The sequence below is a fragment of the Syngnathus acus genome, chromosome 15 (assembly GCF_901709675.1).
Source record: "Syngnathus acus chromosome 15, fSynAcu1.2, whole genome shotgun sequence".
In the NCBI taxonomy this organism is placed as follows: Eukaryota; Metazoa; Chordata; class Actinopteri; order Syngnathiformes; family Syngnathidae; genus Syngnathus; species Syngnathus acus.
Window position 1 is genome coordinate 8,490,070 of NC_051100.1, and position 27,294 is coordinate 8,517,363.

The window sequence follows — 27,294 nt, forward strand, 5'->3', positions numbered from 1 at the left end:
ACACGATCAATGTCCTTATTCCCGGCGAGTGTCTTTTCCAAGGCATCTGTGATTTAAAGCTGTGCGATTAATGTTTGATGTCCGCATACAGACACAGGAGGTTTACAGAGAAGGGGTGGGAGGGGGGCAGGGGCAGCCATAGCAATAGTGCAGTAAAAGATTTCTGTCAGATCCAGATTCATGTCCACTGCAAATCAACAGCCACAGGCTCGGTTTTTCCTGGTACATTCGGGCTCTGCAAAATCCCTGGTCACATGTATGACTACATTCATTTACACACACAGCACCATAGCTCTTTGCGTTCTTGTCTTAGCTCTCCCTTCAGGCTCATCTGCCTCACTGGCGTCTACTGTTGATTGAACGTAAGCATATTTCAGAACCTAATCTTAATTAACTTTTGTGTGTCCATCATGCTCAAAGAAAGCAAATAAGCACATGGTACCAAATGATTTCCAAACAATCCTCAAGCTGTGGCATATGGTGTATGTCTTTTGTATGTTCTTTTAGGCATGCTGGGTTTTCTATTTCGATGACCTTGCACGTGGAAAAATGCCATATCCTAGAGACATTTAAACTGGCGTAGTATAGGATTCTATAGGGCGACCTCGTTTCTCTCATATGAGGCCCAAAGTCCTGCAGGGCCATCGGTATCAGGATTACAAGCTATCCGCAGAGGTTTTGGTTTCAGTTGGTCATTAACCTTCAGCAGGACACATGGGTGCCGAAATGACTGGAAGGAAGATTTTAGGTACTGTCATGTGAAACAATGGCATGCTTCCTGCAATCGAGCCTCCCACAGGTCATTTGATTCAATAAACCTCATAAAATAGTGACTTTTCAGCTCAGGATTAATTACTTAGGCTTCCTTACTTAGTCTATGTATTGACACACACAAAAAACAGGTATTCATCCTACTAATGTGCAAAATGTATCTCCATTGATTGCAATGGATTGTGCCCTTGTTGTCCTCTATCTGTAGGAGAAGACTTGAGTTTTCATGCTCACTGCTCATAAAGCAAATTTGTGAGATGCTGCTAAAATGCAACGTTTCCTGTCACCTTCTTGCCCAAAAATCACCTTAAATGATGCACGAGTCCCACTACGCATGCTAAAAAGTGAAAAATACAAGCTTGCATTGCAGCGCTGCATAATTCATCTTACCACAAATTGTTCAGGTATTCGACTCAAGACATATGACAAAGAAATAAGGAATCAGCACTTTACCAGTAGAGTATTCTTATTGAGCGTGCTCTATATTTGATTCAATAAAAATCGTATTTTTGATAATGTATTTGTTTCAGGATTCATTGGAGTACACTGAAAGCAGCAGGCAGGGAAACATCTCCGTATCAGAATGATGTATTGCTTGCTTGGTCGCTTGTGATGTGTGACTGAACTCACCTTTAGCTTTTTGACCTGGCACTTGATTATCAGAGCCAACATCCCTGATGGCACGGAGCCAATGAAATCATCCGCTAACTCTTTCTGTTAAATGTGTGTGATTCATTAATTTGCTGATTCCTTTTGGTTCTATTGACATTGAAATTTACACCTCAGCCCCTTCATGTATGCAAATGAAATTCTGTTTGCGAGTTGCACATTTATACCAATGATTGTAATTTTATATTTATGTAATTAAACGTAAGACCTATGCTATTGGGTTTCATTAAGCACCGCTACCCAGTGAGGTTTCTTTGTTTTTCCACTTGATTGGGAATCTTTAGATGTAAAAGAACGTATGATGTCCAAACTCTTAAAGGGAAACTATGTTTAATGAGCCCGAGCTCGAATCATTATTTTATATGAACAGACCATTTTGTAAGGCACACATTCATCATATTTTGGTATAATGACTCCGAAAAATTTACTTTAGCTGAAGCTTTACTATCTAAACGTATTTGCTTTCCTGGCCACACTATTTGCATCATATATTTCTGTGATGTTACCATGCATGGCATGTTTAGTGACTAATTACTCAAAAATTACTTATTGCGGCATAAAGTTCATTAATGAATAAACTCTTCCTGCTTTTTCCCCCTTTCATTTAATTCACGAGATCTGTCATTAAGCTTATCAATTGGAAATGTTTGAGATAATGTCTGTTAGAGTGGTGCTCACTCTAACTTATTTTGCAAGAACCACACGGGAGACAAGTAAGTCCTTTTAAACACCTGCGGGTGGAGAGTCCATTCAGCGACGATCGAATGAGGTCTGACTCTGGCCTCTTGCAAGAGCATTTTTATTAAGAGAAACAGGGTGGGGGTTAAGTGGACTGGATAGAGAGAAAGCCCTTGACCTCTAGTCAAAACATAGCAGGGGGTGTTTTACGACGTTGTGTAGGATAGGACAAGCTAGGTTATTTATTACAGGTTACATTCCAACATAAGCATAAAACTAATCTAGCTAGGTTATTTATTACAGGTTACATTCCAACATAATCATACGATCAAGATAATCTGGAAAACCCTGACAATGTCAGATCATTTTTTAAACTTATCTTTGCTGTCTTATATTGTTACTATTTGTGATGATCAGTTTGAGATCTGATCTTGAAGATAAGATTAAAACGTGAATTGGTGTAATATATTTCGGAATATAACAGACTTTTGACACTTGACATTTCTTTGCATCATTGCCAGGATAAGCATCAACAAATGTAAAGTCCATTTGACTCACATATTGGCCAAAATATTACTTGTTTAACTTTGCATCACACTGTGGTGCAAGTGTTAAATTGCTGCACAACAGACACATCATGTATAAATGTTTAATTTACAATTATAAACAAAAAGTTTAAGGGGAAAGCGTGTTGGGTCGACTTCTTCCGTAATGGGCCAGTTATAATTTAGTCCTAAAGAAGGACTCTGTAGTTGCATTCGTTAAGAAAATCAGTCTAATCGGCCAATAATGTGGATGAGCATATATTATCATAATGCTGGGGATGTTAAAGGCGTTGCAGATGAAGTGTCCCACAACGTGGACAGTGGGTCATCTAAGTGGATGTTTTCAAGAAACAAATTGATGCTCGCTGACGTTTTCCAGTAATATCATTTCCAGAACTGATTATTCATAAAAAAAAATTCTGCACTACCAAAAAACAAAATCATTCAGCTCATCTCTAATGAAGAGATGAGCTGAGGAATAAAAAATATCAACTTTTTAAAACGACTTTTTTTTTTCCATCTCTGGGCTGAGGGTAAAGTACTCTCCGTGATTATTTTATCCAAAGCAGGCGGAATTGTTTCGTTTGGGCTCTCCAGCATTTCTCTTCCGATGCGTTACTGTATTGCCACTGGTGGTTTAGCTTTTACTACAACATTGCTTTCTGGATACGGAGAAGTTTGTTTGCTAGCTACCAGAATGTCAGTCGTGGTAGTCTGGAATACCGCTACATCTTTATTTTTAAGATTTGTCACAAGTGTTTAGAATGCAAGCTGTTAAGAATGATCTTCGTAAAAGCTTGTCAAGACGAACAGTCCAAGCATTACAACATTAAAATAGGCCGAAGGGTCTCATTATAAAAGCCCTCCTTTCATACTACTGTATAGCCCACCATTTTACCACCCTTTCACTTTTTTTAAAGCCAGTCTTAAATAAACACCGACGTGACGGTGGAGAGAAAGTCGACTCGGCAGTTTATTTTGCCTTCTGATGGATTTTAAGAGCTCTAGCATCAGAGGAATGATGGGCAATATAGCCTCTGTGTAAAAGCCAGCATTTTGGGCTCCTTGTTTTTTCACCTTTTTTTTGTGTTAATATCGAACATGATTGGAGTGCGGGCAAAGTCAATTCCCCTCATGCAGATTTTCAATATCTCGTGAAGAAGCCTGAATGTCAAAGGGTCTAATGAGTTTTGCTAGAAGAGAAATCCAGTCAGCTTAAAACTTATACAAAAAAGTAAAAAGGGAAAACTCTTAAAACCAATGACATGAAAATCTTGGTACCTGGTGAGAGTTCATACAGTAGGCAAGATAAAGCGAAAAAAAGAAGTCATGTGGAAACAAGACATTTACATGTAAACGGACTGAGCAGCCAGAGAGTAATGAGCCAATTACCTTCTGACATCTGCTCTTTCAATTACCGTGGGGATAGATAGGGAGGAGAGAGGAGTTAATAGATAAGGGAAATTCACCAATTCAGCAAATGAAATACATTATGAGCTCTTCCTCTGATCGGCATCATGAGGTGTTTATTGTTGCATAAATTCTTCAAAGGCAGCCAGCTTCAAATGCAATAAAACCTCGGAGCGGTTTGAATCAGATAAAGTTGGATGAATACTGATCAGGATGGAGAGGAAAAGCTTTCAGCTTTGGACACCCACTCTCACTCACATGAAATGGAGAAATAGACTACATTTCAATGAGTTTGTTGTTATCTATACTAAACAAACAAACTCAAAACTTTAATGCGTGTATTAAAAGCATGACGCCGGTAGATGGTTGTGGAAGATCTTCAACACATTGGTGCAATATGGTCACGTTCCTGTTTTGTTTGTGGGAGTGGCGAGCATTTCTTCTTCCTAACACTGCAGCAAAATACATTTTCACATGGGAGAAAATTGCCTATTCAGCGCTGCGGAGTGGATAGTATATATAGCAACGGTTATTTCACTACACCCCTTAATCTCAATGTGTATCTTCACAAAGGAGCAGTTTTTTCTGAAGGTGTCTAATCTGCTGAGTAGACCGTAGTGCTGCCATTTGTAACTGTCCCCACTTTGGTGCTGGATTGATGTGATTGATTGTGTTTATGTCCCTTTCAGATGGAAAACGGTGGTTGCAAGAATGCCGTACGTTCAATTAGATTTTATAGATTTTATTCAAGTTAATGAAGACGTACAATTCTAATGAAAGCACGTCAAACCTAGAGTTACAATTGACTGGTTTGTTAGCAAATCAGTTATATTTTTTCTCATCCTTTGAACCATGATTGGAATTTTTAAAAAATGCCTCTGGGATCATACAAAGGGTTAAGGTTAAGGATTTGGGTTGAAGGTTTGGCACATACATATATTCATTCCACGCAAACCTCTGTGCTCTCTCAGCAGTTTTATTGCTTTTACACTGAACAGATGGTGATCCACAAAAACAGTACTAGAAGAAATTCCACCTCCTGGTGCCCCCAAGATCGTTGCAAAATATTCAGTAAGAATGTCTATTTATGCATATTATTTTTTGAAGCTCCACGACGTGGAAATTTGCTGGATAATGTGGTGTTCTTCACGACAATGTTCTCATTAACCATGACAGATAAGGGCACTAAGTTGCTCACAAGCTGCAATACATCACAAGTGAGCCAGTGTTTACACAACTTTCCATTATGTCAATGAGAGATGCTAGGAATTTCAATTACGCTTTGGAAATTTAATTTGTGATGTACATTAACAGTTTTTTCTTTTGCATACATATTCTCGGTGCATTTTAACTGGTCACATTTAAGATCAGCCAGGAGTTTCCTTTCTACCACTTGGCCAGTTTATTTAAATCATTTCACACGGAGGTGTAGCTCAGAAATAATATATACGTGCTCTGAGTGTAAATACACTTAATGCAGCTCGAGTGCACTGGAGCCTACAGCTGTTTTTTTTCTGAGATTGTACTGAAGAGGGCAAAGTAGGAAATAGCACATGAATTAACAGTGAATAATAACAAGTTGACCTTCATTTACCTATTCATTAATTGCCAATTGCTCAAGCATCATTTTTAAGGGGACCACAGGATTACTATATACATAATATAATTGCCCTTTGAGACGAATATTGTCATTTAAGTTTGTGGTCTGGGGCTCTCAGCTAATCCCAAATACCATTAGCATTTTATTTAGATTAAAATGACTACTATTTTACTGGTTAAAATACTTATCATCTGATTCTTATCAAGCTACCTAATCCAACAAAACACAAATACACGGGAAAAAAATCCTTGAGTCCCTTGAAAAAAACTCGGCAACCACTTTATTTTGTGTTGGTAGTAAAATACAGCTACAAAGGCTGAGACATACTTTGTTGTTATTTTTTATATGGTGCATATCTGTGCGCTTCAGTCTTCATAGCGGCATAAAATTAATAGAAGTCTTTGTTTTGTGTGACACATGGCAGTCAATTTATGTTTACCCCTACCATGAAAGCAGTGAGATAATAAGACTTTGTGAATTTTCCCAAACGCAGCGTCAAGAAACAACCTCTACATAAGGTTCCATAATCCTTTCTTAATTAGATGTCACCCATACATAGCCCTTGCCACAATTTAGATGTCTGTCTGGGTATTTTGCTGGGAATGCTCACCTGGTGGCTGTGTCAGAGGAATAGGAGGCTGCAGACAATTTGCAGTCACCCTTGACCCTGGTAACATAACAGAAGATTTGCCCAGGTTGCACCAAAGGTCAAACGCTGTACCATTACATTACTCAAGTGGACAACAAACTGTGCACCTATGCTTCAATGCTCTGGTTAGAAATGCCCAAGTTATTAATTGGTTGACTTTTCCTTTGTGGTTAAGTATGCAAAGGAAAAAGCATAACAGCTCTTGTTGCAACTCAGATTTTTTTCACAACAAAGCTTGTCTTTTACAGTATTATTATTATACTGCCCTCTTCTGGAAGGCAATTATTATCACGGGAAAAAAACACATACCGTACTGCAGCCTACTGTAGGTCTCTATTTTATTTTGATTTATTATTTTGCATGCAAGAACAGATAAGAGGGATGTGCTAGTACCATTGTGTAATTACCTTCATTTGCTGGTTATGCTTGCGTCGAAGTATTGATACTTCTGGGTGGAAAAACAGCTGATTTATTTTATGAATGTTTCTTTCAGGCGTCACATGACAGATGCCATACTTGCAATTCACATTTATCACCACTGGTTGATGCCAGGGCGCTCTTCCATTGGGAGTTCCGGTGACGTTTATGCTACGTAATTTCCGGCTCTCCCGGTACTCGTTGTCATTGGATGACCATAGTTGTAGTCGCGCCTTCCTCCTGACGCATGTGCGTTTCCCGCGAACACAGGAGGGCTCATGGTGTTTGCCGTAGCTCAATAGCTAATAGCTAAGAGTTGTCACCAGACCAGAATCTGTCATGGCGAAGCAAAGCTCACTTTTAAATTTCTTCTCCAAGTCTCCTCCGCCGGTGTCCAAGCCGAAAGCCCAGTGCTCACCCGACGAGGCCGACTTGCCGTCTCCATCGAGAAGTCCAACTCTTCTCCAAAAGAAGAAGCTAAACTACTCTCGAGCAAGACCACCAAAACCAAATCAAAGAGTGTCGTTAAGAATGCGAAAGGAGGATTCAGCCAACTGTTCGGCGATAAAGCGTCAACAGCAAAAGACGCGTGAGTTAATCTTGCTCAATTCAACGATAGTTTGTGTGCGTTTAGTAAATGAAACGTGCATTTCCCATTATTTTACTTATACATTGCTAATGAATGCATGTGAAGTAAATATATTGTTTCTTGACATTTGGGTAGTCGATCAGAAACAAATGCACGTAGATGAAACAAATGCAAAGACTATTTCATTTTTTTCGTTTAGTAGATGCTAAATAATTTTAGAATAAAGTAGTAACCACAACGTTGACTCAATGCCTTGTCTGGTATGTTCTTACAAGGTCATGGTTATTGATTTATGAATGACCATGATTTCTGGAAATCATTTTTGGAATGTCCATTTTTGGTTTTCAGGAGCACCACATGCTCATTCAATGCAGGGTCCCTTGTGTGGGCAAAGTTGGAGGGGCACCCATGGTGGCCATGCATGGTGGTACCTCAACCTCTGAGCGGCCAGCAGATGCGAGGCCGTGGTCGGGCCCAGCGCATACATGTCCACTTTTTTGATGAACCGCCCACACGGGGATGGGTCAGCACCAAATACGTCAGAGAGTACCATGGTTAGCCATTACTCAAATTTCTATTAACACTTAATGAATCTTGAGCTTCTAGCAACTGTAATTGATGTGGAATGTCTTCTCATTTGTGTTGCAGGTTCTGACAGTAGTGATTCTAAAACCGGAGGATTGTTTTTTAGTGGGAAGCCTGAAGTCCGCCATGCAATGGAGCTTGCAGACAAAGTCTTGTTTGATAGCCCAGAAAAACGATTAAAGATGCCTCTCTGCTCAGATCCATCAGATGAGGAAGAAGAAGAAATGGAGGTGACACCATTTCATTAAATATTTTGACAAATTTGATGTAAATGGACCAACTGTAATGTAATTGTCTTTCCATTTAATAATGTGCATGTTTTTTTCTTTTTTTAAATGCCAACAGCTTGATCAGACGACAATGACTGACGGCGAGGGCAGTGATGAGGATCAAGTGAAAAATGAGGAATTAAAGTCATCAAAAGTCAGTCCGCATCCAACCCGGTCCAATGGAAATAAAGCCAAGCGTCGCCGTATAATCGTGGCTTCAGAAAGTGAGGATTCTGAGGATGAATTCAAACCAGAGCAAGCCGCTAGCAGCAGTGAGGATGATGAGGAAGAAGCCACGGTAAGCAGTGAGGTTGAAGAAGCACAGAGCACACAAGAGTCTGAAGCGGAAAGCCCAGTTAAGCCTGTAAAACGTAAACGTCCCGTGGAGAAGCCCGCGACGACAAAGCCAAAGATAAGCAGTATCCCTTCCAGTGCATCGAAACGGCCTCGGGCATCTACATCTGGCGACACAAAGTCTCGTTTATCTGCCTTTTCTGCCCCTGACATCTTTGAAAGCCAGGCCAGCGGATCAGGCACAGATGGATCCACAATGTGGGACCACGAGAAGCTGGAGTGGTTGCAGGATCATAAGAGGAAAGATAGTCAAAGGCGGAAAGTGACGGACGAAGGATATGATCCTACCACCCTGTATGTGCCGGAAGACTTCACCAACCGGAACACTCCCGGTATACGTCAGTGGTGGCTTATCAAAGCCCAGATGTTCGACACTGTTATTTTCTATAAGGTTGGCAAGTTCTACGAACTCTACCATATGGATGCTGTGATTGGAGTCAATGAGCTCGGATTGACTTTTATGAAAGGGACCTGGGCTCACTCTGGCTTTCCAGAAATCGGCTTTGCACGCTTCTCAGACGTACTGGTCCAGAAGGGCTACAAAGTGGCACGTGTGGAGCAGACTGAGACCCCAGAGATGATGGAAGCGCGATGTAAGACTCTGGTCAAGCCCACCAAGTTTGACCGTGTCGTTAAGAGAGAAGTGTGCCGGATCATAACGCGAGGTACCCAGACGTACAGCGTGTTGGACGGCACCCCTTCTGAGAGTCAGAGCAAGTTCCTGCTCAGTTTAAAGGAGAAACCCGAAGATGAAGGAAAGGGTTGGTGTAGCCGGACCTATGGAGTCTGCTTTGTAGACACCTCTGTTGGCCTCTTCCACGTTGGTCAGTTTCCAGACGACCGCCACTGTTCACGTCTACGCACCCTGATAGCGCACTTTGCCCCAGCCGAAGTGCTTTTCGAAAAGGGGAACCCATCGGTTGAAACGCGCAAGATACTCAGGCTTCTCTGTCGTCAGCGCTGCAGGAGGGGCTGAATGCAAGCTCACAGTTCTGGGATGCTCAGAACGACTCTGAAAAAGCTGTCAGAGGAAGACTACTTCAGAGAGAGTGCAGGAAAGGACAGGGCACAAAATTTTCTACCTGCTGTTCTTAAAAAAATGACCTCGACAGCGATTCGCTCGGTCTTACCCCAAGGAGGGTTACGAACTGGCGCTCTCATCGTTGGGTGCGTGCATCTTCTACTTGAAGAGTGTCTCGTAGACCAGGAGTGCTCTCCATGGCCACTTCGAAGGAATACATCCCTGTCGATGTTGAAATGGAGAAAGCTGCCGGAGAGAAAAGTTTCTTTGCTCAGACTCGCCAGCGCATGGTCCTGGACGGAGTGACTCTGGCTAACCTGGAGATATTTCAAAATGGCTCCGGAGGTACAGAGGGAACGCTGCTGGAGCGCCTCGACACCTGCACCACTGCTTTTGGAAAGCGGCTGCTCAAGCAATGGCTCTGCGCTCCTCTGTGTAATCCAACATCCATCGAGGACAGACTAGATGCACTGGAGGACCTCATGGTTTGTCAAGGGCAAGTGTCCGAAGTTTCGGAGCTGCTGAAGAAGCTCCCCGATTTGGAGCGCCTCCTGAGTAAAGTTCACAGCATTGGCACACCGCTGAAGGATCAGAACCACCCGGACAGCAGAGCGGTTCTCTACGAGGAGGTCACCTACAGCAAGAGAAAAATAGCAGACTTTCTTTCAGCGCTTGAAGGTTTCCAAACCATGCAAGAAATCGTCAATGTCTTCGCATCGGTTGCTGGCGACTTTCAGTCCAAGTTACTCTGTCAAGTGGTAAGTCTTCAAAATGACAGCGGCGGGCTCTTTCCTGACCTCTCTGCCGAACTCAAGCGCTGGGAGACGGCCTTTGACCACCAAAAAGCGCGAAGCACGGGTGTCATTACCCCGAAGGAGGGCTTCGACCCCGAATATGACCAGGCTCTGCTCGGCATCAAGAGTTGCGATCAAAAACTGCAGGATTATCTGGACCGACAGAAAAAGCGAATCGGTTGCAAGAAGATGGCGTACTGGGGCACCGGGAGAAATCGCTTTCAGATGGAGGTACCCGACAGCGTCTCTGAAAGGAATATTCCAGAAGAGTACCAGGTGAAGTCCACAAAGAAAGGCTGCAAGCGGTACGTGACCACGGAGACTGAGCAGCTGTTTTACGAGTTGCAAGGATTTGAGGAGAAGCGAGATGCTGCCCTGAAAGACTGCATGAGGAGGCTCTTCTACAACTTTGACAAGAACTACAGCAACTGGAAGACTGCAGTGGAGTGCATGGCAGTGCTTGGTATAAACATTTAATGAATAAATTTCCTCAGCGGCGTTCCAACACAATTTTCCCCCCAGTTTAAAAGTGCAGTCAAGCCTTAGTTTATGAGCAACTCTATTTGTGAATAAATCAGATTTTACAAGCCGTCTTTGCTTATACGAGAAGTGAAATCAAAACAATTCTTGACAATAATATGCTCAATGCGTCCCCACTGGTGTAAACATGGAATTCTGATTAATATGGCGTTGGTGGAATATGAATTAGAGAGCAAAAGTCCGCCTGTTTTTATCCATTTTGGCCATTTTACCACCCATGAAAATGTCATGACTTGATCAAGACTCAGGTCATTATCAATGATGGCTTGTTTTCTGAATTTGGTCATGTGACATTCGCAAGTTGAGGTTTGACTACAGTGATAAACTGGGTTTTTATTTTTAGCTCAACTAATCGTAACTTGTTTTCAGATGTTCTGTTGGCCTTATTACGCTACAGCCAGGGTGGAGATGGACCAATGGCTAGGCCACAAGTTGTTCTCCCAGATGGCGCTGAGCAAATCACACCCTTCCTCGAACTCACCGGTTCTCGTCACCCGTGTGTTACCAAGACATTTTTTGGCGACGACTTCATCCCAAATGACATCTATATCGGCTGCCCTGGAGGCAGCGAGGATGGCGATGATCAAAATAATCATGCCCCATGTGTCCTCGTCACAGGACCCAATATGGGCGGAAAGTCCACTCTCATGAGACAGGTGGGTCACTCATGGCTGTACACTTGGAGTCATTAACAATTTTTTCCTAAAGCAAAATTGAAACGTCTTAATCGCGAGATGTCACACTGTTTTTGTTTGTACCATATTATTAATACATGTCGCCTGCAGTGTGGACTTGTGATCGTGCTCGCTCAGCTGGGCTGCTTCGTACCTGCCGAGAGTCTGCGCTTCACGCCCGTCGATCGAGTCTTCACTCGGCTCGGCGCTTCCGATCGCATCATGGCTGGTGAATGAGCAAAGAGAGGAGGAGACGTGCACTTCTGTGATTTCAGTTTTTATTAACCCTCTTGTCCACTACAGGAGAGAGCACCTTTTTCGTTGAGTTGAGCGAGACTGCGTGTATTCTGCACCATGCCACCAAACACTCACTCGTGCTTCTGGATGAATTAGGTACATGTTCACTCGCCGTGATGCTTTAGTTTTTACATGCAATTGTCTGACCGTTCGGTCGTACTGTGGGCAGGAAGGGGCACGGCCACATATGACGGCACGGCTATCGCCTGCGCGGTTGTGAAGGAACTTGCCGAAAAGATCTGCTGTCGTACGCTCTTCTCTACACATTACCACTCCCTAGTGGAGGACTATGCCAACAACCCGGCGGTGCGCCTTGGCCATATGGTATGTATGTTTACTTGTAATATACTGAGGCTCCTCGATTGAATTTGTACACACATTGTAGTTTATCCCGATTGTTTTCTGCTTGCTACCCAATTGAATTATGTGGCGTCATGTAAATTTTAGTATATAATTGTGATTTGCCCATATGTACTCTGCAATGCATCTTATTTAGGCATGCATGGTGGAAAACGAATGCGAGGATCCAAGCCAAGAGACCATTACGTTCCTCTACAAGTTCATTTCTGGGCCGTGTCCGAAGAGCTATGGCTTCAACGCCGCTCGACTTGCCAGCCTACCAGAAACTGTCATTCAGTCAGGGCACAAAAAGGCCAGAGAGTTTGAGGAGAGGATCATCAGTCTTCGACTTTTCAGGTATGTTCCCAGAGGGATTGTTGTTGTTCTCCAGCTCATTGTGATGTCTCTCTATTCTTAACAGGAAGCTCTGCCAGTTTGCTGAAGACCCCACACAGGATAAGACCCACTTTGCCACACTTGTTCAGAAGATTCAATCCATGTAATTTGGAAACTTATATTTTGGGCAAGTTCTGTCTCACTTCGCTTTAGTTTGGCAACCCCACACTCACAGACGGTGCACTGTCCTCCTTTTGTGCATTTGCAGTCTTGTTACTTTAGTGACACTGTGGCTTACTTTCAGACATGGTCTTGTCAAAATATACCAATTACATTCCACGTTTTGTTCTGGAGGAGAAAAAAACACTGTCGTGATCTAATAAAGTTTATTTTTTTTAAAAAAGACAATGTTCACCTAGGAAATTAAACCCTTTTAATTCAAGCTAGCGCCTACATAACGGTTATTGAATACTTCACAATATATTAAGTCTAGATGTTATGATACATGCATACATTTCAGTCTGAATTAGAACCCACAATCACCAGTACACATGAATTGGGGGAGGGATAATGAAATTATATAGTGCTGTATGTAGATACTGGTCTCAGCTTTAATGGAGTAAAAAGCCTATTGGCTTTTCCTGCAACATTGACAAAAGTGGGCGGGGGGGGACTGAAAAGGATTTCACAAGACATGAGACCCAATTAAGTAGAAACAATGAAGCTTTTAAACTACAGGGTGGCATAGACAGTTGTCAGACAGCCATGAGTGCGTCAAAAGAAGAGAGCAGACGTGTCTTTTCAGTTTTATCTAATTAAGAGTCCTACAAATACACAGATACCCCTTAACAGTTCATTAGATGGGAGGGGGGGGGTGAATACATTGACGTAATACAAGTCTTGTGAAAGTACAATTCAGTCTTTGTGTTGCAAATGTGCCAGTGTTGCAGGAGAAACTGCTTAGTGTTTCCCTCTCATTTCTCAGATCTCTTTCACAGAAAGAAGTTAGATACTGCGACATGAGTATAATTACAGCAACTCTGGGGTATAATAACCAACAAAAAAAAAAACACGTAATAAAATAAAGACATTCAAGTACAGTAATATTTTGCATGAAAATACAAAACTACACAAAAAGCATTAAAATCAAACATTTGAGTTGGATGTTGTGGGCGGCGGAAGTGCTAGTTCATAAATTCTCATACGTAACGTATGAGGAGCTCGGTGATCCAGCGATGGAAGCATTGTGACCTTTAGGGCCATTTACTCCACCAGAACGAATGTCTTTTTGCAACATGTTTCTACATGACTGCTTTTTTTTTTTTTCCCCTCCAAGTTGACGATCCCCTACCCCAGTTGTCACTGACACTCATTTGGGAAACATGACGTACCCACAAACCCCTCTACATCTTTTTCAGATCATGTCACTTTTTTGTTGTTTTTATAAAATAAACAGAAAAGCTAGGCATCTTATGTCCAAGTCTTTTTTTACCCCCCATTGTAAATGCTCTGTAAGAGTCTATATTTAAATTGGGCTTTCCTCTTCCTCCACTGCGGTCCCGAGCATCCATTACTGCTGAAGCGCGACTGGGCTTGTGGTCTGGGGCTCAGTTGTGCTGCAGCGTATTGGACTCTATAGGAGGCGCAGAGTCGTAGAGGGTGTCTGTGTCGTGCGTCGGCTCTCCGGCTAACGTGCAAGGGTTTGATAGCGTCCCTGCACCACAGTCGCAGAAGAACCTACGAGTGACGAGATGGGAAAAGGATTAAATCACAATGACAGAATTGCAGCGTTGTTTAGCTATTCAATCGTAAAAGATGCTAGGTTTACAACTGTGTTGGATGACCACACTAAGGAGAAATAATTCATCCAGTGATAGTGCTGTGCACACTCACCGATCGTGTCTGATGAATTCCACATCGTGTCCCTGGTGGCACTTCTTGATGCAATTCACACAGATGGCGTTGCGATCTGTTGTGTTACAGGTGTGGCACCTGTGGCGAGCCAAACGGTAGCCGTGAAAAGTCAAAACAAAGACAGCGAGTTGACATGGTTCTCTAACATGAAGTTACCTGTAAAAATCGTGCATTGGATAGCTGGTGTAACTTGAAATCTTGTACAGGCACTGACCTCTGCTCACAGCCTTTTCAATGGCATCTTGATTGTTCATTATTTTGTTATCTGCAGGAGAATAAAGATGACAATTGTCATTTGACAAAAGTTGGTCAGGAAGGTTCGTCAGTCCAAGTTAGCACCTTTCATCGTAACGTTGACACCAGATGCTAGAAAAAGCCCTCCGAAGCGATTGTTGAAGATCTGATTGCCCTCTAAAGTCGCTGTGGCGTGATTGGTGATCTCGATACCTGGCGAAAACAAACTATTTCAACACTGTAACGACACTCATTCCTGGATTTCACATCAACCTACCTGCGGCAAAGCCGTCAAATATTCTATTTTTCCTCAAGACGGGGTGACTGTTGGTGCTGATGAGGACGCCTGCTTGGGCGTTCCTGAAGATGTCATTTTCCTCAAGCAAACCTGAGGGAAGAAAGACAAATGTCAATTTACATACTTTAATCAAATACTTTGGAAAGCTACACAATCTTTGCAAGTAGAAAATACATTCCAATAACTACAATAATAAAATATACAGATTTAACCACAACAGTGTTGTATCACCAATATAAGCAGTGAGAATAGAATGGATTAGCAGCCAACTAAAATGCACAGGTTAGCTGCAACAAGCTGCTAAACAAACTGTCTCAAGATACAAAAATCTTTGAATGTATCAACAATACTTCCTTAACACCAATTACGATGAGCGCTTCAAGGAATAGTGGAGAAAATACAACACACAGAAATCTAATAATTTGTGAATGGGCCAACTCCAACGATTCATATCCCAACTCCAGTGATTCATGCCAACATCGTTACCTCTTCCTCCATTAAATATGCAGATTCCGCCATCTCTGCCATCATGGATCTTGTTCCTTCGCAGGGTGGGGTTGCTATCAGTCTTAATCCACACTCCTGCCATAGCATTGTCAAAGATCTCATTGTCCTCGATAAAGCCCAGGCCTGCAAAACAAACCGGTTCAAAATCAATACAAATAAATAATAAATGAATAGAGATTAAGTCCACTTCTCACCTGAGTTGTAAACCAAAATACCGCCATTCTGACCTCCCCATATTTTGTTCCGCCTGATTTTAGGGTTGCTACCAGTCCTAGTGATGACAGGGAGGGGAAAATAGAGACACAAGCTCACTTTCAGAACACATTTCAGCTCTGCATGGACCAAAGTAATGTGAAGCATTTCTCTTCGTACAAACCTTATTTGAACTCCAGAATACATGTGATTGTAAATGTCATTGTCTTCCAACACACCATGGCCGTTGTCATAAAAGTAGACCCCGACCTGACAGAGAGAAAACACTGTGATGAATCTCAATATAATGAAAAGACCATTTAATGTAATGCCTTTTGATATATAAAAAAAAAACATGCTGATTATGTTTATCTTTCAGTGGTCATTACATAACAAGACATCATCTCGATTCGGCACGTTTTACCAAATCAAATTTAAAACCATTTTTAAGATTAAGAATTTTAATTTGAAGTTAATTTCAGACTCATGTATCGCAACATCCAATGTACACGAACGTGGTCAGAAAATAAATGACCTGCTTGCCGCTGTGTATCCTGTTCCTCCGCAGTACCGGCGTGCTGCCCGTTGTGACCCACACTCCAGCCAGCGTGTTGCTGTACACCTCATTCTCCTCTATGACACCCTGTCCCTTCTCATGCTGTGTTAAAAAAAAAAAAAAAAGGCATGCGCCTCAATAAACACTGCATACACATCTAAAAGATAAGAAACGTTCAGACTCGATGAATTTAGCCAAAATCTCTTACCACATAAATGCCACCGTGTTGACCGTCATGGATCTTGTTGTGTCTGACAATAGGGCAGCTATTTGTCCTGATCTGTATCCCAGCCAAGGCATTCCCATAAATGTCGTTTCCTTCTATGAGACCTCGGCCATCACCAAAAATATACACTCCGCCTTGGTTGCCATTAAATATAGCATTCCCCCTGTATTAAAACACAGCATATTTCAATATAGACTACACTGGTAGATAGCTATGGAAGCATTTTGTGAGGCGGCCATACTGACCGTATTGTAGGGTCACTGTTCGAGGTGATCCACACGCCGGCAAAATTATTTGCATAGATCTTATTTTCGATAAACTGTCCACGGCCCTTTTCATGCACGTAGATCCCCCCCGTCTGGCCGTGATGGATCTCACAGCGCACTACTGTCGGGTTGGCGTACGCCTTCACCTCAAATCCTGCGATGCGGTTCCTATGGATGTTGCAACTCTCAAAATAACCCTGGAAACAGAGCAAAACATTTACCTCGACGGCCTTGTGCTGCAATGACCGAGAATGCCGCTTACAGGGATTTGGTGTTTGAAAATGTGAAATTTACCATGCCGTGGTCAAACGTAAAAACACCAACATCTCTGCCATGGTGAATGTGATTCCTTCTAATGATTGGGTTGCCGTGGTTCTTTACCCAGATACCAGCCAGAGCGTTGTTTGAAATCTCATTGTCCTCATATATTCCCTGGAAAAACAATAAAAACAATTTTAGAAGTTCCTTCAGACTTGCGTGAATGAAGGGGCATAGTACCTGCGCATGGTCGGTGATGTAAAGTCCAACATTTTCACAGTCGCTGATATTGCAATGCTTGATTGTGGGACAAGCACCTTGGCCACTAACGCACACTGCCGACCCCACTGAAGAAAAAAACAAAACGCCGGTGTCAATAAATGTTTAAAGTACAGACACACTTGAATCAGAGCAAGAAGTAGCAGCAGGCTTAATTACCTGTGCAAGTGCTGCGTATGATGCAGTGGTCAATAATTGGGCTACAGTTGACAGTAATCTCCAAGCAGTGGTGTGCATTATGATGCTGGGCGGATTTGTCGTCAGGATTAAACTACAGTGGACACATAAATTCTGATTATCACCTTGCCTTTGCGCTCGGGGCACACAACAAAAATAGACATGTCAACTCACCCTTATGGTCATGTATCCGACGTAGGCGTCTTCTGAACCTTCCATGAACACAAACGTGGAGTCTCTGGTATTCTCAATGATGACTTTCTCTGCCACTTTTCCAGGAGCTACAAACAGAGGAGAAAGGTCAAACCAGAGTGCAGCAGACTCATGAAAAAGAAACAAAATGGAAAAAGTAAGGCACGCATACCAGCACCAATCATTGTGATGGGCGACTCAATGTAGATCCATTCATCGGTGTAAATACCAGTGTGAACAAATATGAGGCCGTCAAAGTGGGGCTCCTGGCCCCCTCCAAGGGCATCCTCTATGGTGTCATAGTACTTTTGGGGGGGGGGGGGGGGGGGGGGGGGGGGAAACAAAGGAGTCAGATGAATTTCTGGATACTGAAAAGGAACAAGAAACATTGGACTTCACCACTTACAAACATGTTATCTCTCCCTTTGTACCTCGCAGGATTGCTGTAGAAGTGTTCCGCATAACCTGGCTTGACGTGAGCGCCTTTATACTGCAAAATGATTATCACACATTTAGCCGTTTTGACAAAAGACATTGTCGAGCTATGACGGTATTGAGATGGAGACGAGTGAAGGTGAAGCTATCAAGAAAATATTTCAGACATGTTTTTGTTCAAGGAAACCTTGAAGGTTAATGTAGGAACAGGAACAGAAATTGAACACGGAGTGCCTCTCCCACCCTGCAAATGGAAGGTCACAGTTGCGGCCTGTCAAGTTGTCCTTTCGCATAGCCAACAAAACGCAGCACGCATGACAAAAAGACAAAATGTTTCAGGATAGTAGTAAAAAATGGCATCTGTATTTTTTTTATTTTTATGTTTTTTTACACAGTGTGTCAGTTGAAATGCACTAGATTCCACTGAAAGGCATTTGAATGCAGTGGAACATTTATTTAACAGTGTCTGTCAAAAATATTACAAGTGATTTTTTTAAAACATTGTGTGGTTCCATTTAATGTAACCGTGAAATTGTTCCGCAATGCTGAAATTAAAATATTGCTAACAAACGCAGAAAAGACGAAAACAAGATTGAGAAAGTTGATGAACTGTCAACATACCAGCTGTTGAAAACTTTCCTTCCAGGGATTTGGCTGCTCATATTCTTCTGGGTTTATTTGGTAGAACTTCCCTGCCTCTGGGTGCATCATGGGTCGCGTGTACTCAAAAACCTCCATGTACAGTCTTTTCCTGCAACAAGAAAGAAATCTGTTATCAGCGTGCCACAGTATCCAGTTACTAAAATAGTACTACAAAACCTCACTGCCCAAAATATGAAAAAATTTGTACATCTGTACGTTAAAGTCATGACCTTGGTATCATAGTGTGACAAACGTAACATTGCAGAAAAAAGTCTGCGAATGTCATTAAAATATAACCGTGTCAGCAGATGAAGACACTCAATGTTAAAAAACTAATTTTAGCAAGAAGTGCTTGAAATGATGTCAGGCTCCACCAGAGACTCACCAGAGGATGGGGTCGTTTGCCAGCTCGCTGAAGCGCTTGCACACGCATGCCGAGCGGCACAAGTCCTGCTCCAATAGATATGAGAAGATCTTTAGCACCACCTCGTCTGGAAGCTTCTCCTGCAAATACTGCTCAGCAGGGGCTGCTGAAAGGAAAGAAAAAAATAATAATAATAATTTAGTCAGGAAAACCTGTTTGGGGCAAAGAGTATATGTACTTGATTCCAAGAAGTCACATTGTTTGTTGTTTAGTTATTTTACGTGATCAGGTTAATGTAGAAAAACTAACATAGGTTTGTTGATAATCAGTTGCCTAAAGTGTATTTTAGCCCGATTCAAAATGTCAATAAGAAAAAAACCTACAGTCCACTCAAAAATGTGTGCATAGTTACATGGTATATCTTGACATTTGCCTGAAACTCTGGGTCGCTTTGGTCGGTGACCAAAATTTTCTGTGGTTGAAGTGGAAGCACCCTATGAGAAGTACAAATCAAAAGGGATAATTAGTTGACAAAGGTGTGTTTATGAGGCATGAGCACTGCTTTTGTCATTTGTACCTCCATGTTTGACTTTGTCGGACACACTGTTCTCTTGGGCAGAGACTTTCTTCGAAGTTGGTATGGACTATTCTGAGCTCCTGGACCAGATTCTTCTGCAACCATATCTGCAGGAACGTCCTCATCTGCAAATGGTAGAGATAGAGCTTAAAGTAGTGAACAATACACGCATTATGCAAGATATTATTGATAATATTGACTCCGAACGATCAGCCAGTAATCGACCAATTTACATGGGAAAGTTGATGATCATATTATGTCAATCAATAACCTTTCATAGGCGATCGCAAAAAGTGATAACCTGCAGCTTGTACTTTTAGAAAGCAGTCGGTGTGCAGTATAGTGTCCCCTCCTGCTTTCCTTAACACTGCGCCGGCACACCGCAAAACAAACAAACATGCCGTGTGGAGTTTTTGTGTGTTTTGAGAGTGTGCAGTTAATAATACATGCAATCTGTGTCAGAATCAGGATTGACCAATGCCACTCATGGATAATCGCTATCGGAATCAGCAGCATAGAAGCCTGAATAGGAACACCCCTCGTAAAGACAGATATGAAGTACAGGTATCACAACATATTTGAGAGACGTAAAAGTAAAGCATTAGATCAATGTAATTTCAAAGTACTCTGACATTTGTCCTTAACAGCACAAAAAAATAAAACCGAGGGGAAAAAAAGATTTAATTACCTACTCTGTAGGCTCCAGAAACCAATACAGATCCCATCAAGAAGGGGATTCAATCAAGCCTAAATAGAGCATTCACCCAGAACTAGATGCTAAGAAATGATGGGTTGTTAGCAACTCCTGCAGGGAGATGCAAAGCCTTGTCTGTTTGTTGCTCTGGTTGCAAAGATGACGCTCAGGGCTAGTGGTCTAGTAACCACCAAAACATCCCGATCGTGGTCAATTAAAGCAGCTACAAATTGCACAAGACCAACCTACAAACACCTTGTAACAGTGACTAGTGAGCAAGAATTATTCTTCCGTATATGTTATGAGATCACATCATGACACCAGCCAAGTTGAGAGATGACGTTAAACGATATCCACTTGCACCTTATTACTATATCCCTACCGAAAGTGGCCTCTTTTCTCTAGCAAACGTATTTCAGCAATAACAAGACTTGAGGGCACAACCAGCTAATGTTTACGTTTAACATTCGCAGCACGTACTTCATCCACTACATGGCAGTGAATTTACGTTACTGTACATGCAAGTTAAATCATCGTCGTGAAAACATAAAATCCCCAAATTGTATTCCTTCATTGGCAAAAAATAAATAAAAATAAAGTCTAGTATGAAACACCTGGGTTCAACTAGTTAGCCAAACATGCTAATAATAGCATCTGGTACGACCGGGGTTCATTGGGTATGCTACGACAACCACTTTGTGTACCATTTCCTACGTTTGCCACTCGTGAAACAAGCAACCCCGGCATCAAGCTCGTCATTTTACCGTCACCGCAAACGTTAGTCGGTGGGACAGCACACTTTCTCAACATCGGTAATGCAAATAATGGCAAATAAATGCCCACGCAGAGCAAAAAAATACAGCAAAACAAAGCGCGGCCTGAACGGCAGCTCGGAACACTAAAGCCTCGGTGTTTCTTGACAATACAAGCCGAGGTACACGCCTGCTTTGTGGTGCCTGTCGTTTCAACAACAACCAACATTCTGCAGATCTGAAACAATAGTGACGAACACACTCCATAAATTAAACAAATATACTTCAAACGAATGATTAAACGAGTGACAGGGCAACGCTAACGCCTCCCCAGACCAATCTCGAGGTTACCTCTTTCCTGGTGGTTCCTCTCCGGCTGCACCGGGCGCGGCCTCGACACTCGCCTTGGTCTTCTGCTAACGTTACTTGCTCTGACGGAGTTCATTTGGGGTGTTGTTAATCGGAAGAAATGTCGAAGCCTTCACAGCAGAAGAGGCAACGTCGAGTGCATCGTTTAGGCCTTTTCCAGGAGCATTGCGAGATCTGTCATCTTCCGCGGTGGGCTCCGGAAAATTGCACGGTGGTCGGGTTATTCCCAGTCCCCTGCGCTGGCGTTACGTTTCGGCCTAAACACTGTGGCAGGAGGAGCCATAACAGACGAGCACCGTCCGCCAAGAATCAGTCGCATCACATGGGACAACCTCTCCCCGTCACATGGTCCTCTCACATCCAGCCCAAACATTCAATTACGATTGTACCACCTATATCCAAGACGAAGCCAAAGATTTAAGAGGCAACCTTTTGGATGTAAGATGCCTTGCTCAACGGTGATTGTAACCTTCACAATTTAAGGATATCCCAATGCAAAAGTTGAATCAAGTACTAAGCCTTTTGCAAGAAAAATTATTATGAATGAAAAATTATTATTTGATTACATAAGTAACGGCTTTTTTATTCTGCTTCTGTGAGGTGTATCAAATGTTTTGCACCAATACATTTAGAGTGTAAATATAATTTTGTCTATCTGTCAATACAAATTTCACAAATAACACATCCTTGATTTTATATTAGATATTCAATTTTTTATTTTTATTTTATTTATATTAGTCAATATTTTTACCTTTATCCACTTAAAGGTGAAATAAACTTGACTTGACTTAAAGGTGAAGTCTGCTTTTATTTTTTGCAATAATGTATTCTAATAATTGGTAACTTGATATTTACTTTATTTTCAGCTTTCCACTTCGAGTCTCTTTTTTGCTTGCTCATGGGACACTTAGATTTTTTTTTAAATGTCATATATAGTTAGAAATAAATCAACTCTATTAGTGTGGCAATTGAGTACCTTCTCTAACCTCTCATATCCTCTTAAAACATAAAAACAGCGATAGATCTAAACATTGTAATGCTATTTCTTTTTTTTTTTATTCGTAATGCACTCAAGTTAATGTAATGCAATATAAGCAAGGAAACTGTATTAATACCGACAATCACCCCTGGTCCTAATTCCTTCTAGCTCATTTAAGGTGCACTGGTTGCCCACTAGATGTCTCCTCTCACTTCTCATCAGCTGTTGAGTGAAATGAAATGTACAGTATTTGTCATCCATTGTCTGGGAAATGCTTGAACCTCACTCAGTGAGTATGGAATAACAAAAGACAAAAGTTTTGCATCTGCATTCTATAATGGGAGTATTAATACAACTCTTAAAATGTTTATGCCGATTCAGAGATGATTGACTACACAATAAAGGATTCTTTACGACAGATTAATTTTAATCTTCAACATTATAGTAATTCACTCTGTGACTTTAAAAACATTTTCTGGACTGGTCTAAATGTATTTTTTCCTGTTTGAGCTACATTCTCAAACAATTGAAGACTTGTGCTGCAAAATTAATCATAAGTGGCCTTAACATGGCATCTTTTTTGGAGCCAATCAAATGCAGTTGTCCCCCTCATACTTTTCCTTTGTATGGAACAACATCAGAAAAAGCTTGCAAAATCTCACTGATTTGTTTTTCAATCTTATTTTTCCAATTGTTTATTTAGTTTTCTTTCATGTCACCTTAGGGCCTCTCTACCGTTCCGCATTTGTTTGCTAGCTACAATTGCCTCCACCAGCGTAACGGCTTTTGGGTCACTGACCATCAATGTGTTTGTCTGTAGCTTTGTGGCTTTGCGACTGACCTTGCAAAGGCCCTAATCAAGAGTTAGCTGAGGATATTTTTTATGCTGGAACTGTATGTACAAAACCCCTCTCTGTTCCTAATGCTCTTTACTCTGAAAGCATTTCTTGTATAATAGATAGTAGTCAGCTGAGACCTAATGAAGCATGAATGAAAATGAAATAAAATGTTAGGACTCATTGTTACTATGACCAGGAGGACCAAGACATCATCTTTATTTAGCCATGTAAACATCACCAGTCTTCTTGCAAAAGCACATCTTCTTGACTAATCCATTTGAGTTATGACGGTGCAGCCCATGTGTTGGCTTGGTAACCAATCTAGTATCCAGTGGCAACAGAGGTCTATTGAATCCTCTGTATTGGCTGATTTGACCAACGCTATCATGTCACCAAGTCACAGCATACAGCAGCAGAGGATAACGATTGGGTCGCGTATTATTCGGCTCAGTAGTTCAAACTGTGTGTGAAAAATTGAGGAGGGGTCATTATTGGGCTGACATTACAAACATCCTTTGTGATGCGCAATTTCATGTATACTGATGATGGCGGTGTGGCCGCCGTATCTCTGTCAGATGTGCACGGAAATCATTTGAGTCCTTCAATTGAAATAACCGCTTTGTCCACATATTCGATTGATCATCATTTAACTCCGTCAATATCTGAAGGCATCCGCTGGGGCAGAGGCAGACACAACAGGATAAGCGTCTTTGTCTCAGACGAGTGTCCGTCACAGACCCCACCCTCCGTCCCCTCCTCTATTTGGGCGGCTGTTACAGAGAGGGCAGATGGCTCATTACCATAAATAGGACAAGGAGAGAGTGAGTGAGGGGGCCGTGCACACCGACCAAGAGGACCATACCGCCTAAAACCGAGGAAATGGGAGGCCGTTGCTAGGAGAGAGGAGAGACAGCTTTATGGTAACACAAAGCTGATTCCTCCCATCCCTCCATCCCCCTCCTCCATCTAAACTCATCTCCTTCCTGCCCCCTTTTTGCCCTGAGCTCTGAGTTTGCTGGTTGGGGACAGATGGTCATTGGGCCCCATCGTCTTTACAGCTGGACACGGGCGACAACAACACAGTGAGACCTGGAAAGGATGAATCGCACCTCATCCCATCCAACATAGGAGGAATGGGAGCAGCGCGTGCTGAAGCCCGAGCCAGCAGCTAAGAATAGATCCATACTTGTTGCCCACAGGAAACGTATGGCATCACAATAGGCTGTCTTTTAAGCTAGTTTCATTCACGCTGTAGGATTCCCTAACCTAACATGATACATTTTCCCACGTACACATTGATGCTGATGTTAGGAGAGTTGTTGTTTTTTTAGCCAGCCAGTGCTGTTATTTTTAATCCTCCACTTGAGTCACTGACCTTGTTTTAAAAGCCCGCAAAGCTTGATAAATGTATTCACCCGTATACAAATTAAAAGCACGCCAAAATATGGGCCATACTCCGAGGTGAGGTGAGGAATTACATTCTGCCATGTTGAGTCTGTCAATCAAGTCAACATGTCAGACTGAGGAGCAAATCTGTCCTGAGTGGACCTTTGATTGCAGCCAAATGTCTCACACAAAAAGAAAGAGCAAGAGTCTCATGAAGCTAAATGTTAAATATGAATACTTCAGTAGGGGTAATTATTGAGCTGTTCATTTAATATGATTAGAAACTACGTACCGACTCCAAATGATAATATGTCATTTCCCATGAAAACTCATTAGATGTGATATGTTGCATGACAGGATTCATATTTTGGGAGCACAGAATGGGAAAGGCGAGAGCACGGAGACAGCATAGAGGTGAGCCTGCATCACCTAGCGCTCCGCCTTGGTTGCATAGGAACACGAGAGCCATGCCTACCCTGCAGACACACTCCTTTCCTCTCTTTTCTGCCATGCTTCATTACCCCGTGCTCAGCCAGGCACGGAGGCACTGCACCACTTTCTCCAGTCTACAGCCGTGCGCCCTCTTACACTCACGCATGCAGTCAGGCTCGCTAGGGTCTCATGCTGGATGGGCACTTGCCCTCAGGCATTGGGTCACTCTTGCTTTTTAAGCGCTGGGAAGGGACAAAAGTGGTAGAGTGGTACTTGTAGCCATTTTTCAAACAAGGCACCATAATTAAAACTATAGGGCAAGGAACCGTCTTTGGTTTATTTTTATTTTGCTTTATTAAGTAATAGGTTTGACATTTCTTTGTTCAGACAAACTTTCTTCTTTCGGCTGTCATTCCATCGTTCATCGGAGCTGTGACGTGTCATTATTTTTCCTGGTTGAATATATCCAGAACACCTTTGGAGGGAGCTGACTGAGAGGCAGGAAGGAGATGGCCAACCTACCTCAACGGAATGCCCTGGAACCACCACGTGCGGGTGGCCAAGTTGGGGCCTGGCAAAATGTGTTGTCAGGTGGCAGGTACTATGCTGCCCTGCTAGCCCTTCAATTACCAAATCTAGCTCTTCTGAGGTTAATCATTTCAATCAGTGCCCTATAAAAACTTACACAAGGATTCAAAATGTATGAATTGAATTTACTATACAATAGTATCGGATTGAACCCAAAAGTATTGCAAAAAGTGCCCTGTAAAGGGTTAACAGTATGTTTGCGACAAACAGTTGTGGTTGCATCTGTGGCGTTCACAGCTGCTCCTGTTACACTGTCAACACATGGGTGCTCATACTTTTGGTTAGCATCACTTGAGGCTGCAAAATAATTTCCGTGATGCTGCAAAATAATTTCCACAAGCAGTAATAACTTTAACACTACATGCACTGACGATGGTGCCGGAGCATTAGCAATGAATAACACTGGTAGTGCCAGCTAACACAGCTGGACATAAGACCACAATTGTCCAAGAAGATACAGTGTGTTTGTGAGCGAGGAATGGTGGGGCGGACCACAAGCTTTGCAAATCTATGCGGGTGTCCAAGAACAAAGCTTTTGGTGTTGTGTTGTTGTTGTGACAGCGAAGCCATCAGCCAGATGCCTCGCAGACATCACAACTTTGCATAGTGCATTTTAAAGGGAGGAATCGACACATGAAGTGGGTTGACTTTTCTTCATACTGCTGCTCCACTGTTAATTGACTACAAGTGTTCATTTGCCTGTAAGGGGCAGTCATTAAGGGTGAATAACCAAATTTGGTTTGGCAATAGAGTAGCCAGCGATCAATGGGTTTATTCAATTACCCCTACATGCGGTGTATTGTCTAACTCTGCTATTCGAAAGCCTGTGCACGGGAGCCCGGACGTTTCGGTGGCTTAAAAGCGCAATAAGGTAGCAATGGTCAATAAAAGGAAAAATGGGACCCACTTATGGCGATGCAACAAAAAGATGACAGTTCATTGTGTTTCTTTTTGTGGAGACAAAGCGATTGAGTAGCCGTCGCCTGTTATAATCAAGTTGTAGAAATCACTGTGTTTCTAAAGAATACAATCACTTACAGTGTATTGATTTCTTTAGCTAAGCCTGTAATCGGTGATGTAAACAAGAGAGAATGCAAATTGAAGAATGTAGTTTGTGTCAGACTCGACTTTCACGGTCTTGTTTTTGGGCAGATTACATGCATGGCTAAAAGAATAGTCTTATAATATGTGGTGAATGTGAATTCATTTTATGAACATAATTCTAGACGCAACATATTTTGCCTTGCAGAGAAATTGTGCTACTGCTCTGTCTTGAGTGGTTGATGTGTGTGATGTGTAATTGATGTCTTTCAAGTGCTTTGTTGGTAACTGATTATCAGTTTAGCAGTAAAAAATGTAAAAAGGGACATATAATCAGCCTCTACGCAACTAGTTAAAGGTCATTTAACTGTTCAGTTTGTTTTTAATTAAATCCTTGTTAAATTTAATTTACTCTCCCGAATGATGGCATGCTTAATAATCCTCCAAAGGAGCAAATTGACGCTCGGGTCCATCCAGTAATGCAACGTGTTCCCGCTGTCACCTGAATAAAGTGCATCAATACAGAATTACAGGATATTTGTTTGACTATTGAAAAGACC

At 42.1% G+C, this 27,294-nt stretch overlaps 2 protein-coding genes across 3 annotated transcripts; one reads left to right on the forward strand and one right to left on the reverse strand.

The window, feature by feature from the left end:
* Positions 1-6,963: 6,963 nt before the first annotated feature.
* msh6 (mutS homolog 6 (E. coli)) lies at positions 6,964-13,246 on the forward strand. The gene is given in 16 exon segments (XM_037271588.1): positions 6,964-7,328; positions 7,677-7,882; positions 7,977-8,143; positions 8,259-9,477; positions 9,480-9,544; positions 9,546-9,642; positions 9,645-9,668; positions 9,671-9,724; positions 9,727-9,744; positions 9,747-10,814; positions 11,261-11,547; positions 11,677-11,794; positions 11,869-11,958; positions 12,032-12,186; positions 12,359-12,558; positions 12,623-13,246. Coding segments are annotated over 15 exon segments (3,777 nt in total). The 5' UTR covers positions 6,964-7,328; positions 7,677-7,749; the 3' UTR covers positions 12,705-13,246.
* Positions 13,247-13,331: 85 nt separating this feature from the next.
* fbxo11a (F-box protein 11a) lies at positions 13,332-21,807 on the reverse strand. 2 transcript variants are annotated; one of them, XM_037271655.1, is made up of 22 exons: positions 21,452-21,807; positions 19,655-19,779; positions 19,490-19,571; positions 19,099-19,240; positions 18,693-18,822; positions 18,043-18,126; positions 17,809-17,941; positions 17,619-17,725; positions 17,427-17,538; positions 17,229-17,335; positions 17,025-17,162; positions 16,710-16,927; positions 16,447-16,627; positions 16,218-16,340; positions 15,867-15,952; positions 15,685-15,761; positions 15,470-15,613; positions 14,963-15,073; positions 14,791-14,898; positions 14,608-14,716; positions 14,431-14,529; positions 13,332-14,274 (listed from the first exon to the last, which is right to left on the reverse strand). In XM_037271655.1, the coding sequence occupies exons 1-22, from the start codon at positions 21,543-21,545 to the stop codon at positions 14,145-14,147; spliced, it is 2,640 nt and encodes an 879-aa protein (XP_037127550.1). In that variant the 5' UTR covers positions 21,546-21,807; the 3' UTR covers positions 13,332-14,144. The 2 variants fall into 2 exon arrangements, with proteins under 2 accessions (XP_037127550.1, XP_037127549.1); XM_037271654.1 differs by having other exon boundaries at positions 19,099-19,243; positions 21,452-21,806.
* Positions 21,808-27,294: the final 5,487 nt, after the last annotated feature.

What these genes read in the sequence shown, in the direction of transcription:
- fbxo11a (XM_037271654.1), bottom strand. Translation starts at nt 21,545, where the DNA reads ATGAACTCCGTCAGAGCAAGTAACGTTAGCAGAAGACCAAGGCGAGTG. An exon ending in AAGGGAGAGATAACATGTTT is followed by an intron (nt 17,942 to 18,042) that starts GTAAGTGGTGAA and finishes CCCCCCCAAAAG; the next exon opens with TACTATGACACCATAGAGGA. An exon ending in CATATTTAATGGAGGAAGAG is followed by an intron (nt 15,074 to 15,469) that starts GTAACGATGTTG and finishes TTCTTCCCTCAG; the next exon opens with GTTTGCTTGAGGAAAATGAC.